The sequence below is a fragment of the Heptranchias perlo genome, chromosome 13 (assembly GCF_035084215.1).
Source record: "Heptranchias perlo isolate sHepPer1 chromosome 13, sHepPer1.hap1, whole genome shotgun sequence".
Lineage (NCBI taxonomy): Eukaryota > Metazoa > Chordata > Chondrichthyes > Hexanchiformes > Hexanchidae > Heptranchias > Heptranchias perlo.
In genome coordinates, this window is record NC_090337.1 from 49,440,899 (window position 1) to 49,457,991 (window position 17,093).

The 17,093-nt window shown below is 45.9% G+C and overlaps 1 protein-coding gene across 3 annotated transcripts in view; it reads left to right on the forward strand.

Annotated features, from left to right (window-relative positions):
• clstn2a (calsyntenin 2a) overlaps positions 1-17,093 on the forward strand; it is a 395,978-nt gene that overhangs the window by 301,739 nt on the left and 77,146 nt on the right. For all 3 annotated transcript variants that reach the window (XM_067995446.1, XM_067995448.1, XM_067995447.1), the window contains 2 exons: positions 1,103-1,252; positions 2,726-2,911. In XM_067995446.1, the coding sequence (XP_067851547.1) occupies positions 1,103-1,252; positions 2,726-2,911 (336 nt within the window). The remainder of the gene's footprint in view (positions 1-1,102; positions 1,253-2,725; positions 2,912-17,093) is intronic.

Genomic DNA, 17,093 nt, shown 5'->3' on the forward strand with positions numbered 1-17,093 from the left:
CTATGTCACACATTCTAAGTGAGTGGATGACCAGTTGAAGCTTCTGTCTATGCTGAGCTTGCACTAGTGCAAGATACATGAGTAGCCCAGGGTGACTCACTTACTGATGCATTTCCCCCCCTCCCTATGAAGAAGCACCTGACACCTCACCGTGACAGAAGAGCCGAGCACACTGAAGATGGGAAACCTGATCTCGTACCCTTCTATTTTGTGCAATGCCAGTGAGCTGGTGCACTACCCCACCTTCCAGGATGTAGCCTTTGTTCACACCTATTTTTATTGGTACATTTTACTGGTTCAAGCATAAATTCAAAAGCTTTTCAAAACTTTTTTCTTAAAATTTTGAAGTATTGCAATGAGGGCAAGAGACTCTTAAAGCAGGATGGGGAAACTTGACATCAGGTGGAAAGGGACATTTTGGAGATACAAAAGCAGGTGGGGGAGTGAACTAATGGGCAGGGGAGAAAGTGTGAGGAAGAATCTCAAAGACATGGAGTAAACAGAAGAGAGGATCTTCAAGGTATAGGGCAGTTACAAGAGCATCTTGGGGACATGAGGGGTGGGAGAGGACATGGCCTGTCCAATTAAATTTTATAATTGTGAAAAATTGTCAGCAATTTCCTCAGTAATTGATTTTTAACACCTCTGGTAAGTCATTTATCTGTAATCTTGTGATGAATTTCATCACTCTTCTCAGTCAGTATGGTGTGTGTGTGACATAGCAAGCACAATGTGGGAACAGAGAGAGGAGAGGTACATTTGAGAAGATGCTGCAGCCTGAACTGATTTATGGCCAATTTCTTTCTTGGAGTAACTGTATTAAAAGGACATGTTCAGCATTTAACTTGTTAAGCTTCTGGTTTACGGGTTGTAGTTAAAAACAGTGATTATGTTGGAAAATTATGACTGTAACAATCAATATGTTATGTGGAGGCATTTTACTCTTACTGTAAAAGCAACAATTGCATATTTTTTTCAAATGTAAGGAATCTTACAACACCAGGTTATAGTCCACAGTTGGACTATAACCTGGTGTTGTAAGATTCCTTACATTTGTCAACCCCAGTCCATCACCGGCATCTCCACATCATATTTTTATCAGGTAACATTAGGAACACGGAGAAGTTGAGCTACGATGAAGAGCACCAATACAAGTTCATGGTTACAGCGTATGATTGTGGCCAAAAGGAAGCAGCAGAAGATGTATTAGTTCGCATTGAAATTAAGCCTGTTTGCAAACCAGGCTGGCAAGGTAAGGCTTTTAATGTATTTCTGCATTATTCACACTGCAGCCAAATACTTTAGAAGAGTATTTGTGGAGGGCGAATGGAACTAAAAATCATATTTCTACTGCATGTCATAGTCATGTCAAAGAGATATTACAAACAGACTCAACTATTTTTTTTGGAGTGCAAAATACTCATTAATTCCATTTTTTTACTGTTGAAAACTGACCACAAGTATTAAGAATAAAATATAACGTGGCCAGAGCAGTGTGATAGGATTTTATCTTCACTCGCTTCTTTATTGCTTGTAGATTATCTAGTCAAACTCTCATATGTGGAGGCAGTCAGCATATCACATGGCTAAGCATGATAGATCCCCTTTATGAATTGTGCATCTATTCGCTTTGTTTGGTTCCTAATGCATCACTCATTGTACTGAAAGTATAATGAAAACACACACTTAAAATCTGGATTGTAAATTTATTTTTAATTGAATTACAATTCAAAATTTACCATGTATTACAATTGGAAGTACAATGGAACGTCCATTATCTGCGCTTCATTAATACCTCTGCCTGACTACTGGGCAGAATTTTCACAGAATTAGTCTTTTGCGAGATTTTTAACCTACATAATGTTTACTTTGTTATTGAGTTGTAGTTGTCATATTTCTTATGCATATGGTATTATTTATGTGTAAGACCAAAATTTGGGGACAATTGATTATCTGCTCAATTCCATTACCCACCAGAGGTCCCCTCCATTATAGCAGATAGTGGCAATTCCACTTTAAGTTGCATTTTAGGTTTGTGGATAAAGTGTTAAAAGGATGTATGCGTGTTGTAGAATTCACCACCCATGTCCAGTTATACTTAGATACTCCAGAATCATCTCTTTAAAATCTATTTGAACCACTTCTGTTAGTGGGAATACCTTGATGGTCTATTTTACAATTTATCGGGTTATAAATGGTTGATATAGGGTTATTGATGAATCAAAGTAGCAGTGCAATATTGAAATATCACTGGTAGTAATCCATGCAAAGGAAGATTTCCTCTGTGTATTCTTTATAAAGAATGAGTTTGCAATTCTTTTACACAGTCACAGAGGAAATCTTTCCCCAGGATGCCCTTAATGTGTCACAGCAAAGGAAAAGTTTACCCATCAAATGAACTACCACAATATTTTTCAACAGAAATGAGAATTGATCTTCACTGTCCTTTGAAGTATTATAGAATTTATTTTTTATTTTATGTACAAAATTAATTGAGTCAGAGCTATATTTTATCAGGACTTCCTTTATAGCTTTTTTGTCCTTTTTAAAATCCCAGCCTTAGCTTTACAATTACCATAAACATTTGACTTTAGCTAATGTAAGTGTTGATATTGCAATATTTAATGTTACTGTATCGTTTGGATTAATCTCCTCCTAGTTTTCAAACATTATTTTGGTTTATTTAAAAATGAAAAAAAAACACATGTTGTGTCTCTGTTTCCAGGCTGGAATAAACGCACTGAGTATGAGTCTGGCTCTGGCAGTAAAGCATTACTTTCCAGCATTCACCTGGAGACTTGTGGTGAACCAGTTTCTTCCGTCCAGACCACAATAGAGCTTCAGACCAGTCACATTGGAAAGGGCTGTGATCGTGACACATACTCTGAGAAATCCTTACAGAAATTGTGTGGTATGTGACAATTCAACTGTAATGTTTGAATTGCAGTAAAATTCGCTTTTATGCTTTTTTTTGTTCCATTCTTGGGAGAGCAGCCTCTGCCTCATTTGAATTTGTCGGGTGCCGGTCTCATAGACCAGCTAAGTTCCACAGTGTAATAGACTGTGCAAATGTATGATATCGGTTCCCTGCTTTAAAATTGCCAGATTAACCTGCAGGTTCATAAACCCGCATTTTCATGTTTCTATGATGCCATTGGTTCTCTTGAATTCAGGTCATTTACACTTGGGAGTGCAGCCGACAAAGGGAGAACCATGTGTCTGCTGTCAGCTGAATTCCTCGAATGTAAAAGAGCTTTAGGACTCTTTATACTTACAGTTCTAATGCAGTGTTTAATATGTTTCCATTCCATCTGCTGTGATATTCATCTTTTCAGGATATGCACATTAGGTTCAGGATTTTGGGAAAAATACAGATGTTCAATTCACCGATGTATGTTAATTTTCTTTTATGAAATTCTGTCTTGTTCAGCATGCCAGCACTGAAAATGGAATGCATTTTCCTCCTTTGTCATCTGATGTCAGCATTCATTTTCTCAGCGTAGCTTGATTGGAGGTGCAAAATAAAACTCCCTCTACTCTGCTGCAACAAAATTTCTTAATGCCACCTTTGAAAGTGTACCTTATGCTGTACCAGTATGAATTCTTCCACATCTTACCAACTATCCTTATGGGCTTTCTGAATCAGACAGCAAATTTATATTGAACAGTGGGAACCCTTGTGCTGTGGACTCATACCTGCTAAGAACTGGATTGGGAGCAGCCTCTGTCTCATTTGAATTTGTTGGGTGCTGGTCTCATACACCAGCTAAGTTTCACAGTGTAATAGACTGTGCAAATGCACATATTTCAATCAGGACTATTATAGATGGCAGAGGGATCGGTCTGGTCTGGTTTCAAACCCAGGTCTAAATGGTAAAATGACAGAGATCCAACCAGATGATCTGTCCTCTGATGTCAAAAGGTTTTTTAGGTTTGCCTCACCTGTGGAATGGACTGTGTGTGTGTGTGTGTGTGTGTGTCACAATCTCCTCCACTTTCTTCCCTCTGTGTTCAATTTTAGGTCACATTTTGGTTCCAGTGCAACAATGTGATTCAACAGTTAAATGTTTGACAGCTGCACCTTGAACATTAGTTAGACTTTCAGTCAGGAATGCTTTGAAAACTCAGTTCTGACCAAGCAAGTTCTCTTGGTTGTTGCTAACTATTTTAAGCAAAAAAATATTCTGACACTGCTAATAATATTGAGGCCGATTTTTGTAATGCAACTTCCCCGTTTGCGCTAAGAAACGGGGCAGTAGCAGAACCAAAATCACATGGCTGGTGACTTACTCAAGTTGCCATCTGTCCTGATTTTCAGGTGGACCTCTATGCTGGTGGCCAGAGCTCCCACCTGTAACAGGCAGGAAGCTCGTATGCAAATCGGAGTCAAATGATGTAGTTAGGATCTCCAATGTCATTTTCCTCTCAGCCCACCTGACTACTGCCAGTTTCTGCTCCTGCCTCCAGCCATGGATGGTACAAGTTGGGAGGCGACCATTTCCAATGTAAATAAAAGGGATCCTCAGCTGCACTCAGGGAAGGCTCGATAGAGTTTTGGTAGACATTTTTCTAGCAGTCAGTTGCTGATTTTGCACCTTAAAGGCATTCAAATTTAATATAGTTGTTGCTGCAGGTTCCACAGTCATGTTGCCTGCTGCACTGAAGTTCTGTTTCTTTTTGTGCCCTCCCCTTTAAGGTGCTAGTACAGGCCTTTCACAGTGGCCACCCCATTCAATGTTGTGCCTCCCAATCAGCGAGCTGCCAATGGGGAGCGTATTTCACACTGGCAGCTCGATTGCCACATTATAATGAGGACCCTAAATCAATCAGGTCCCACATGGAGTCCTCCAGGCGGCCTCCACCCCATTACGTGTCACAACAAAATACACCCCACCCAAAATGCTGGCATTTCTTACTTTGAGACAGTTGTAGAAATCAAAGTTACAACATAGAAAATTCTGAATATTGTGGTTAATATATTTGAGAAGTAGCTTACCTGCAAACCTGCCTGGAGAAAAATGTCTTAATATTTCAAAAGGAAAAACCATTTAGAATCTCAGTAACTGAATGAGTTGATAATCCCGGCTGTGACAGCTGGTAACAGATTCTACATGGGGTTAGTACAATTTATGTCCAAGAATTCTAGCTGTTTTGCGCCAGTTAATATCTTTTTCACTTAATAAATCAACCTCAGAACTGTCCTAAATGCCGTAATTATTTCCCCCCCTCAATTCACAGTAAATCATTTAATTTCAAAACAGATAGACTTGCTTCTTATCCCAGTGCTCCAGTAAAAGAATTGTGGGCAGTAATGTGTGATGTTGTTAGATACTATTTCGAAGTCAAGATTCAAACAGCACCCAACAATAATAGAGTGAAGGGCCTTTTTTGGCCATGGGACTTAACTGTTGAATCCACAGGCAAAGTAAATGGCACACATTGCTAAGATTACAGGAGCAACTACAGCTGGCCCATCTAGGCATCCCTGCAACTTTTCCTGCATGTTGTAGGCTAATGGCAATCTGCCAGCATCTTACCAATACCTACACTACAGCATCTATCTTTCCAACTAGTAAGCATCTGCCGCCCAGCTAGTAGGCACTTGGGCAGCTGTGCTGCTGTTTCCCATGCTAGTGGCATCATTTATTGCCATTGATGATCCTGTCTAAGAAGGTGGGTATCGATGCAGATTACAATCGATTACCATTATTGCTGGCCTTCTGTTAATTTAAAATGACATGGAAGAGAATTAATCAGCTTGTCCCTATGCAAGTTACAGTGGGGTTTTCTAATATAAAACGCTGCCAACATCAGGATTCGATGTATCAGGTATGTGTTTAAGATCCGTTGACACAAAGAAAGCAGACTGCACAAGCATATTGTACCAGATACATTTACATAAAGAAAAAGTCTCAGCTGTGAGCTGTGGTAGAACAGCAGCATATCGTATGTTGCAGACACCTGGACCCTGATATTAACCCAGATGTAAAGATTTCCCGCAGGTCCTACTGAATTTGACGGTAGGACCTGCTTTAAAATTTTTCGAACGGTTTCCCGCCCAATAGCCAGTTTGATTGACAGGCTGTTGAGCGGGAAAGCAGCCAGAGAGCAGATGGAAGATAAGTCGGAGTTTGGATGGGGGGTTGGAGAGAGATCGGGATCTTTGAGGGTTAAATGGGAGGGGTCAGAGAGAAATAGGGATCTTCGGAGATTGGTTGGGGTTGGGGAGGGATCGGGATCTTTGGGGGTTGGATGGGGGGGTCAGGGAGAGATTGGGATCTTTGGGGTTGGTCGGGGAGAGATTGGGATCTTTGGGGTTGGATGAGGGTCAGGGATAGATCAGCATCTTTAGGGGTTGGATGGGGGTCAGGGATAGAGCAGCATCTTTGGGGGTTGGATGGGAGGAGCGAACATGGGGAGGGAAGGTGAGAAATCGGAGATCGTTGGGGAGGTGTGCAATCAGAGATCGTTGGGGAGGTGTGCAGTCGGAGATCGTTGGGGAGGTGAGAAGTCAGAGATCGTTGGGGAGGTGTGCAATCAGAGATCGTTGGGGAGGTGTGCAGTCGGAGATCATTGGAGAGGTGAGAAGTCAGAGATCGTTGGGGAGGTGAGCAGTCAGAGATCGTTGGGGAGGTGAGCAGTCGGAGATCGTTGGGGAGGTGAGCAGTCGGAGATCGTTGGGGAGGTGAGCAGTCGGAGATCGTTGGGGAGGTGAGAAGTCAGAGATCGTTGGGGAGGTGAGAAGTCGGAGATCGTTGGGGAGGTGAGCAGTCGGAGATCGTTGGGGAGGTGAGCAGTCAGAGATGGTTGGGGAGGTGAGCAGTCCGAGATTATTGGGGAGGTGAGAAGTCCGAGATCATTGGGGAGGTGAGCAGTCGGAGATCGTTGGGGAGGTGAGCAGTCAGAGATCGTTGGGGAGGTGAGAAGTCGGAGATCGTTGGGGAGGTGAGAAGTCAGAGATCATTGGGGAGATGAGAAGTCGGAGATCGTTGGGGAGGTGAGCAGTCCGAGATCATTGGGGAGGTGTGCAGTCAGAGATCGTTGGGGAGGTGTGCAGTCCGAGATCATTGGGGAGGTGAGAAGTCGGAGATCGTTGGGGAGGTGTGCAGTCCGAGATCATTGGGGAGGTGTGCAGTCAGAGATCATTGGGGAGGTGTGCAGTCCGAGATCATTGGGGAGGTGAGAAGTCGGAGATCGTTGGGGAGGTGAGCAGTCAGAGATCGTTGGGGAGGTGAGAAGTCGGAGATCGTTGGGGAGGTGAGAAGTCGGAGATCGTTGGGGAGGTGAGCAGTCGGAGATCGTTGGGGTGGTGAGCAGTCAGAGATGGTTGGGGAGGTGAGCAGTCCGAGATCATTGGGGAGGTGAGAAGTCCGAGATCATTGGGGAGGTGAGCAGTCGGAGATCGTTGGGGAGGTGAGCAGTCAGAGATCGTTGGGGAGGTGAGAAGTCGGAGATCGTTGGGGAGGTGAGAAGTCAGAGATCATTGGGGAGATGAGAAGTCGGAGATCGTTGGGGAGGTGTGCAGTCGGAGATGGTTGGGGAGGTGAGCAGTCCGAGATCATTGGGGAGGTGTGAAGTCAGAGATCGTTGGGGAGGTGTGCAGTCCGAGATCATTGGGGAGGTGAGAAGTCGGAGATCGTTGGGGAGGTGTGCAGTCCGAGATCATTGGGGAGGTGTCCAGTCAGAGATCGTTGGGGAGGTGAGCAGTCCGAGATCATTGGGGAGGTGAGAAGTCGGAGATCGTTGGGGAGGTGAGCAGTCAGAGATCGTTGGGGAGGTGAGAAGTCGGAGATCGTTGGGGAGGTGAGAAGTCGGAGATCGTTGGGGAGGTGAGAAGTCGGAGATCGTTGGGGAGGTGAGAAGTCGGAGATCGTTGGGGAGGTGAGAAGTCGGAGATCGTTGGGGAGGTGAGAAGTCAGAGATCGTTGGGGAGGTGTGCAGTCTGAGATCGTTGGGGAGTTGAGAAGTCGGAGATCGTTGGGGAGGTGAGCAGTCGGAGATCGTTGGGGAGGTGAGAAGTCGGAGATCGTTGGGGAGGTGAGAAGTCGGAGATCGTTGGGGAGGTGAGCAGTCGGAGATCGTTGGGGAGTTGAGAAGTCGGAGATCGTTGGGGAGGTGAGAAGTCGGAGATCGTTGGGGAGGTGAGAAGTCGGAGATCGTTGGGGAGGTGAGAAGTCGGAGATCGTTGGGGAGGAGAGAAGTCGGAGATCGTTGGGGAGGTGAGAAGTCGGAGATCGTTGGGGAGGTGAGCAGTCGGAGATCGTTGGGGAGTTGAGAAGTCGGAGATCGTTGGGGAGGTGAGAAGTCGGAGATCGTTGGGGAGGAGAGAAGTCGGAGATCGTTGGGGAGGTGAGAAGTCGGAGATCGTTGGGGAGGTGAGAAGTCGGAGATCGTTGGGGAGGTGAGAAGTCGGAGATCGTTGGGGAGGTGAGAAGTCGGAGATCGTTGGGGAGGTGAGAAGTCGGAGATCGTTGGGGAGGAGAGAAGTCGGAGATCGTTGGGGAGTTGAGAAGTCGGAGATCGTTGGGGAGGTGAGAAGTCGGAGATCGTTGGGGAGGTGAGCAGTCGGAGATCGTTGGGGAGTTGAGAAGTCGGAGATCGTTGGGGAGGTGAGCAGTCGGAGATCGTTGGGGAGTTGAGAAGTCGGAGATCGTTGGGAGGTGTGCAGTCGGAGATCGTTGGGGAGTTGAGAAGTCAGAGATCGTTGGGGAGGTGAGAAGTCGGAGATCGTTGGGGAGGTGAGCAGTCCGAGATCGTTGGGGAGGTGAGAAGTCCGAGATCGTTGGGGAGGTGAGCAGTCCGAGATCGTTGGGGAGGTGTGCAGTCGGAGATCGTTGGGGAGGTGAGCAGTCAGAAATCGTTGGGGAGGTGAGCAGTCGGAGATCGTTGGGGAGCTGAGAAGTCAGAGATCGTTGGGGAGGTGAGCAGTCGGAGATCGTTGGGGAGGTGTGCAGTCCGAGATCGTTGGGGAGGTGAGAAGTCAGAGATGGTTGGGGAGGTGAGCAGTCGGAGATCGTTGGGGAGGTGAGCAGTCGGAGATCGTTGGGGAGGTGAGAAGTCAGAGATGGTTGGGGAGGTGAGCAGTCGGAGATCGTTGATGAGGTGAGAAGTCGGAGATCGTTGGGGAGGTGAGCAGTCGGAGATCGTTGGGGAGGTGAGAAGTCGGAGATCGTTGGGGAGGTGAGAAGTCGGAGATCGTTGGGAGGTGAGAAGTCGGAGATCGTTGGGAGGTGAGAAGTCGGAGATCGTTGGGAGGTGAGAAGTCGGAGATCGTTGGGGAGGTGAGCAGTCAGAGATGGTTGGGGAGGTGAGCAGTCCGAGATCATTGGGGAGGTGAGAAGTCCGAGATCATTGGGGAGGTGAGCAGTCAGAGATCATTGGGGAGGTGAGAAGTCGGAGATCGTTGGGGAGGTGAGCAGTCGGAGATCGTTGGGGAGGTGAGAAGTCGGAGATCGTTTGGGAGGTGAGCAGTCGGAGATCGTTGGGGAGGTGAGAAGTCGGAGATCGTTGGGGAGGTGAGCAGTCGGAGATCGTTGGGGAGGTGTGCAATCAGAGATCGTTGGGTAGGTGAGCAGTCAGAGATCGTTGGGGAGGTGAGCAGTCGGAGATCGTTGGGGAGGTGAGCAGTCGGAGATCGTTGGGGAGGTGTGCAATCAGAGATCGTTGGGTAGGTGAGCAGTCAGAGATCGTTGGGGAGGTGAGCAGTCGGAGATCGTTGGGGAGGTGAGAAGTCGGAGATCGTTGGGGAGGTGAGAAGTCGGAGATCGTTGGGTAGGTGAGCAGTCAGAGATCGTTGGGGAGGTGAGCAGTCGGAGATCGTTGGGGAGGTGAGAAGTCGGAGATCGTTGGGTAGGTGAGCAGTCAGAGATCGTTGGGGAGGTGAGCAGTCAGAGATCGTTGGGGAGGTGAGAAGTCGGAGATCGTTGGGGAGGTGAGAAGTCGGAGATCGTTGGGGAGGTGAGAAGTCAGAGATCGTTGGGGAGGTGAGCAGTCGGAGATCGTTGGGGAGGTGAGCAGTCGGAGATCGTTGGGGAGTTGCGCAGTCGGAGATCGTTGGGGAGGTGAGCAGTCGGAGATCGTTGGGGAGGTGAGAAGTCCGAGATCGTTGGGGAGGTGAGCAGTCGGAGATCGTTGGGGAGGTGAGCAGTCAGAGATCGTTGGGGAGGTGAGAAGTCAGAGATCGTTGGGGAGGTGAGCAGTCGGAGATCGTTGGGGAGGTGAGCAGTCGGAGATCGTTGGGGAGGTGAGCAGTCAGAGATCGTTGGGGAGTTGCGCAGTCGGAGATCGTTGGGGAGGTGAGCAGTCGGAGATCGTTGGGGAGGTGTGCAGTCGGAGATTGTTGGGCCTGGAGGAAACACTCCTGCTCCTCTTGGCCCACAAGCAGTGCAATAAAGGCACTTACCTCATGATGTGGCCCTTCTCGCCTCCTTTTCACTGGCGAGGTTCACGAGCCCTGGGAAACCCGCGCTGGAGGTGTTATATTGAAAAGTCAGTAAAAAATCAATTTAAAAAGACCTAATTAACGTTTCATAATGACGTTAATTGCTGCGATAACAACCCGCCCGCGCTAATTAGGGCCCTGACTGTGGCGAGATTAGTCGCACGCATCCAAACACGCCTCCATTAAACCCGAAAGTGGGAAGTGGGCAGGCGGAGCCGGGTTGCGGTCCGCTTGAAAAATCAATGATTTTAACTACCCATCCGTCCCCAACCCACCCGTTGTTAGGGATTAAAGATGCCCCCCTCTCAGAAATGGTAATTTTTATGTGATTTGTTTGTTTCTCAATCCCCTAAACCAAGTCTTTTTCCTCCAAGTCTGAAAAGAGCTGAAAGTTATTCTTTCCCAGGTAAAACCAATGTGTTTAGAGCCCCCCCCCCCAACTTAAATTTTCATTTTTCTAGATATTATTACGTGTATATACTGTATTATGTTTCAATTGCAATTCTTCTAGTTTGAAAAAAAACATTTCCTAAAGAGGAAGAATCAATTGGGGTTCCCACTTATTATAAAAAGGAAAGAAAACATATAAGATACCAGGAAAGGGTGAAATCTCGATTCACTCGAATAGCAGGGATGAGTGGTTATAATCATGATGGGACTCTTGAGTATCAACTTGTCTCAATTGATAGCACTCCTGTTTCGATGTCAGAGGTTGAGGGTCCATGGCCCACTCAGTGGATTTGAGCATATAATTTAGGCTGACACGCCAGTGCTGTACAGAGATATAATTTAGTAAATGTGAAATATGAATGGTTTTATGACCCCTAAACATTATACAGTAGATTTTAGTTTTATAACAGTGTGGTGATTTTGACATTAATACTATATTGCTGTGATTACTGCAAGTTTACAATTTCATCAGTGAATTAACTACAAATTTCTGCACAAGTACTAAAATTTCAGTTCAACCAATTATGATCAATGGGTCTAATTAAACCTAACATAGCAGCCATCTTCCATGAAGGTTTTGTCCATTGAATATGCTGTAAGGAGGTAGTTCTCACTCTATTGGGCAAATGATTGGTTACAAATCTGCTCTATCTATTTTGCATATAAAACGGCCTGTGATTTAAATAACTATATGGATTCATTATTGTTCAAAATGATGCAGTCACTGACTGCTTTTTGCACCTGTTTGAAATCTGTGACTTTAAAGAACTGCCAGCAATGATTATATGTTATTAAGCAGCTGAATAGTGTCAAACATTAAGGCAAATAGGATTCCATATGGCTATTTTAATGAGGAAAATACTCTAAAGGGGAAGAATTTCTAGTCCAAATTACTTTTCCTCTCAATAAAGATATTTTTTAATTGTTTGGAAATTCTTCTACAGGGCTTCCTCTAAATCCCAGTTTAGATAAATGCACACATAAAGAGCTGCAGTTCAGGATTCAGCAGGATGCTGAATCGGTCCATTCCCTACTGTTGAGTTAATTAATCTCACCTGGGATGTTGGTTGTGCGCCAAAACTGTCCTCAACAAATGGCTAGAGATGGGGGGCGGGGAGTCAACCAAAACTCCCAGCCCAATTACTATGCACTGGAAGGTCGATGTATGGGGTTGTTGGGTATTGACAGGCATGGAATGGCAATATAAACTAAAAGATACAAATCTAAAAGGGATGCAGGAACAGAGAGATCTGGGGGTATATGTGCACAAATCATTGAAGATGGCAGGGCAGGTTGAGAAAGCGGTTAAAAAAGCATACAGGATCCTGGGCTTTATAAATAGAGGCATAGAGTACAAAAGCAAGGAAGTTATGATGAACCTTCACAAAACACAGGTTCGGCCACAACTGGAGTATTGTGTCCAATTCTGGGCACCACACTTTGGGAAGGATGTGAAGGCCTTGGGGAGGGTGCAGAAGAGATTTACTAGGATGGTTCCAGGGATGAAGGATTTTAGTTACGTGGATAGACTGAAGAAGCTGAGGTTGTTCTCCTTGGAACAGAGAAGGTTAAGAGGAGATTTGACAGAGGTATTCAAAATCATGAAGGGTCTAGACAGAGTAGATGGAGAGAAACTGTTCCTATTGGCGGAAGGGTCAAGAACCAGAGGACATAGATTTAAGTTGATTGGCAAAAGAACCAAAGGCAACAAGAGTGGTTAAGATCTGGAATGCACTGCCTGAGGGGGTAGTAGAGGCCGATTCATTCGTGGCTTTCAAAAGGGAACTGGATAAGTAGTTGAAGGGAAAAAATTTGCAAGGCTACGGGGAAAGGGCAGGGGAGTGGGACTAACTGGATTACCCCTGCAGAGAGCTGGCACAGACTCAATGGGCCAAATGGCTTCCTTCCGTGCTGTAACCATTGTATGATTCCATGAATTATATATTTTTTAAAAATCCTTCAAAACTCCTTATCTAGGCTCACATTAGACAAAGGGCTAGCTGGGAGGCAAGGTAACGGAAATGCCAACATCTGTGTATTACAGGATAGTGACTGTCTTCGCAACTGCTGGGAAGTAAATGAGACAATATATTGGAGATAGGAAATGCTGACATTGGTGATCACATTCGTGGAATAAGTAGCTAATGCACGCTTGAACTGTGTGTGTATGTATATATATATATATATAATGATCACTCATTTGTCACAACATTAGCTTGCTAGAGTCTCGTGTTACTAAGAAAACATGGGTTAGAAAGAGACTTCAATTAAATTTTAAAAGTTTTTTTGTCTAGCATAATGGTTTGCGAGACAAAAAAGGGCTGCGTCTATTGGCACCACTATGGTGCACATATAGCAATTGTGTATTCTCACCACACAGGAAGTGGGAGGACAATACTTACCCGACACTTTTTCTGGAATATGTAATTTGATCCAGTTTGCTATAGAGTAATTCAAGTTCTCTGCAATGTGTAAATTGATTCAGTCGTTGTCAGGCAGGCTACAGAGTTCAGACAAGGCACAGTGCTAAAACTACTGATTTCAGAGAACACATAGCACAAACGCTGTGGGGTTCAGAGAACGCACAGCTCTAACACAAGTGAGTTCAGAGAACGCACAGCTCTAGCACTACCGAGTTCAGGGAACGCACAGCTCTAACACTACCAAGTTCAGAGAACACACAGTGCTAACATTACCGATTTCAGAGAACACACAGCACTGACGCTGCTGAGTTCAGAGAACACACAGCACTGACGCTGCTGAGTTCAGAGAACACACAGCACTGACGCTGCTGAGTTCAGAGAACGCACAGCTCTAACACTAGCAAGTTCAGAGAACGCACAGCTCTAACACTAGCAAGTTCAGAGAACGCACAGCTCTAACACTAGCAAGTTCAGAGAACGCACAGCTCTAACACTAGCAAGTTCAGAGAACGCACAGCTCTAACACTACCGATTTCAAAGAACTCACAGCCCTAACAAAGTCCAAGTGCTAATATTGGAGGTGATAACGTGCAGTGCTAACACACACATGGCCATCGAAAGCATGTATCTAGTCTGCTGACTGGAACAGGGCGGCATGATTTCCTATTTCTCTTCTATGTGAGGAGAGCCTTAATATGGCAACAATAGCAACTTACATTTTTATAGCTCCTTTAACATAGGAAACTGTCTCAAGGTGCTTCACAGGAGTGTAATCAGACAAAAATGGACACTGAGCCAATGAAGGAGATATTGCGATGGGTGACTTAAAAACTTGGTCAAAGTGGTAGGTTTTACGGAGCGCCTTAAAAGAGCAGAGAGAGGGAATTCCAGAACTTGGGACCTAAATGGCTGAAAGCATGGCTGCCAATGGTGGGGTGAAGGGAATGGGGGATGCCCAAGGCCAGAGTTGGAGAAATGTAGAGTTGTTGGAAGGTTATAGGGCTGGAGGAGGTCACAACGATAGGAAGGAGTGAGGTCATGGAGGGATTTGAAGATGAGGATGAGAATTTTAAAATCAAGGTGTTAGTTTTTTTAAATTTTATTCGTTCATGGGATGTTGGCGTCGCTGGCAAGGCCAGCATTTATTGCTCATCCCTAATTGCCCTTGAGAAGGTGGACCAGGAGCCAATGTAGGTCAGTGAGCACAGGGGTGATGGGTGAACAGGACTTACTGCGAGTTAGGAGATGTGTAGCAGAGTTTTGGATGAGCTCAAGTTTATAGAGGGTGGAAGGTGGGAGGCTGGCCAGGAGAACATTGGAACAGTCGAGTTTGGAGGTAACAACGGTATGGATGAGGCTTTCAGCAGCAGATGGGCTGAGGCAGGGGCAGAGACTGGCAATGCTGTGGAAGTGGAAGTGGAAGTAGGTGTTTTTTTTCATGGAGAGTATATGGGTCACAAGCTCAGCTTATGGTCAGTTTGGATGCCGAGGTTGAGAACTGTCTGCTTCAGCCTGCGACAATGGCCAGGGAGGGGGATGGAATCAGTAGTGAGGGAACGGAGTGTGTTGAGGAGGCCGTATGTGATTTTTTTGGTCTTCCCAAAGTTTAATTGGAGAAATTTTCAGTTCACCCAAGACTGAATGTTGGACAAGCAGTATGATAACACAGAGGCAGTGGAGGCGTCAAGAGAGGTGGTGGTGAGGTAGAGCTGGGTGTCATCGATATACATGTGGAACCTGATGTCATGTCTTCAGAACATGTCACCAAGGGGCAGCATGTAGATGAGAAATAGGATAGATCCATGGGGGAACTCTAGAGGTAATGGTGCGGGGGCGGGAAGAGAAGCCATTGCATGAGATTCTCTGGCTACGACTGAATAGGTAATAGTGGAACAAAGCAAGGCCATTCTCACTCACCTGGACAATGGAAGAGAGGCTCTGGAGGACGATGTTGTAGTCAACCGTGTTAAAAGCTATTGAAATAAAGAGGAGGAGGAATAGTGCACCACGGCCACAGAGGACGTCATTTTTGACTTTGATTAGGGCCGAAACCTGATCGGAGAGGTTCAAACATGGAGTTGCGGGAAAAATGGCAGACGGTTATGGGGCCAACGGACAGCAGCATTACCTTCTACTCCACAGCTGCAGATAACGCACAGTGTCTTTTGGAATACAGGCGATAGCCGTTGGGAATTGCAGGCAACTCAAACTGGACAGTGCCTCCTCCTCACTCCTACAGCTGATCTGCCAGTTGGGTTACGTGTATCTATGAATGCTGCTCATACACCTTCCATTGCTCCTTCTCTTCCTCATTCAAAAAAAAAGAGATCACAAGATAACTATGGATGAACAAGGTCATTCGGCTCGCCTTGAATCAAGTGTTGATCCTACTTTGTGTGAAGAATGATTTCTTGCTATCATTCCTACATTTAAATCCATGTTGTTTTCTCCTACACTAGCAATTTTCCTTGTGGCATTACTCTGCACTGGCCACAGGACATCAGTAGCTCCCTTGTGCCTCGGTGATCGGCACTGCAGAAGGGAGTCAAGGTGTGGTTTGAGCAGCAGACTGTTCACAACTTCCTCTGACATAAATGCCTGGACTTTCCTTATGAAAACCACCCATTTCTGGGTGGTGGTCTGGCAAGTGAATTGGGGCAGGGCACCACAGCAGAAACTCCACTCTAGAACTGGCCACCTCGACTTCTGCCATGATTTCCCTCCCGTGACCCCGCTGTGGCCCTGATCATTCAGCTGGCAGCACACCCACCGGAATCAAATGAACAAGGGGAGGGAGGGGGATGGCTAAATGCAAGTACATAGGGGTCCAATTCTGGAACACATATTTGACCAGGAGTCATGTCTGCTATGTTGAAACTGATGTTTCTAAGCAGCCAAGGCTACTTTGTAAAACTTCCATCTATGGAAGCAGTAACTGTTGCCAGTGCCGAAGTGACAACAGCTCTTATATCCTCCCTCTAATGCCTGGCTGGCAGCTACATTGATCTCCTGGTCTGCCACAGTTACCAGGGTCTTCCTCACTTCATGTCCTGCCTCCCTCATTGCATTGCAAATGCGGGTTCTAGACTGCTCCAAATGCCCCATCAGTACCATGAGAGAAGAGACTGTCTCCATTGCCTGCATGTGAGACCAATGCTCCTTCATCATTGATCTTTAACAGCCTAGGCCCCTGAGATCTTGGTCTAGGAATCCACAGCTGAGGCCTCTTGCTTATGTCACCTCCAGGGAGAGACACATGTCTCCTCAATGTTGTCTACCAGATCCTTCTGCTCACTGCTGCTCTAGGATCCACCCAGTAATATCTGCTCTGTGTCAGTAATACCACCTCCCTGAATGGGTGTATCTGAGCTGTTGCTTGAGTAAACAAAATGGCATGATAGAATAGGTGGATCAGGTTCAGGAAGGGTCCTTCTGGAGGCACCAGATGCTTCTTTCTCTAAGCATTCAGCACCTTGGAGAGATGCAAAGGACAACCAACTAACGTGTGCATCATAAGTTTGTGATGCTCTTCAGTATTGCAGTGTTACCCTACACCTCGTCGAGAGCTGACTGCATCCATTATAAAGGCTTTACAGTGATTCTCACAGAATTTTGGCCCTTGCCTGGAGGTGGGTGGTAATTGTTGAAGTGTCATGCTCCAAGATACTAAGAGAACTCACTGAGGAAACACAGAACTAATTCTGTGGCCAGGCAGAGGAGCAGCACAGTAATTATTTCCCTGGTTTAGGGTTGACAAAAGAGACAAGCAGATGAATGAA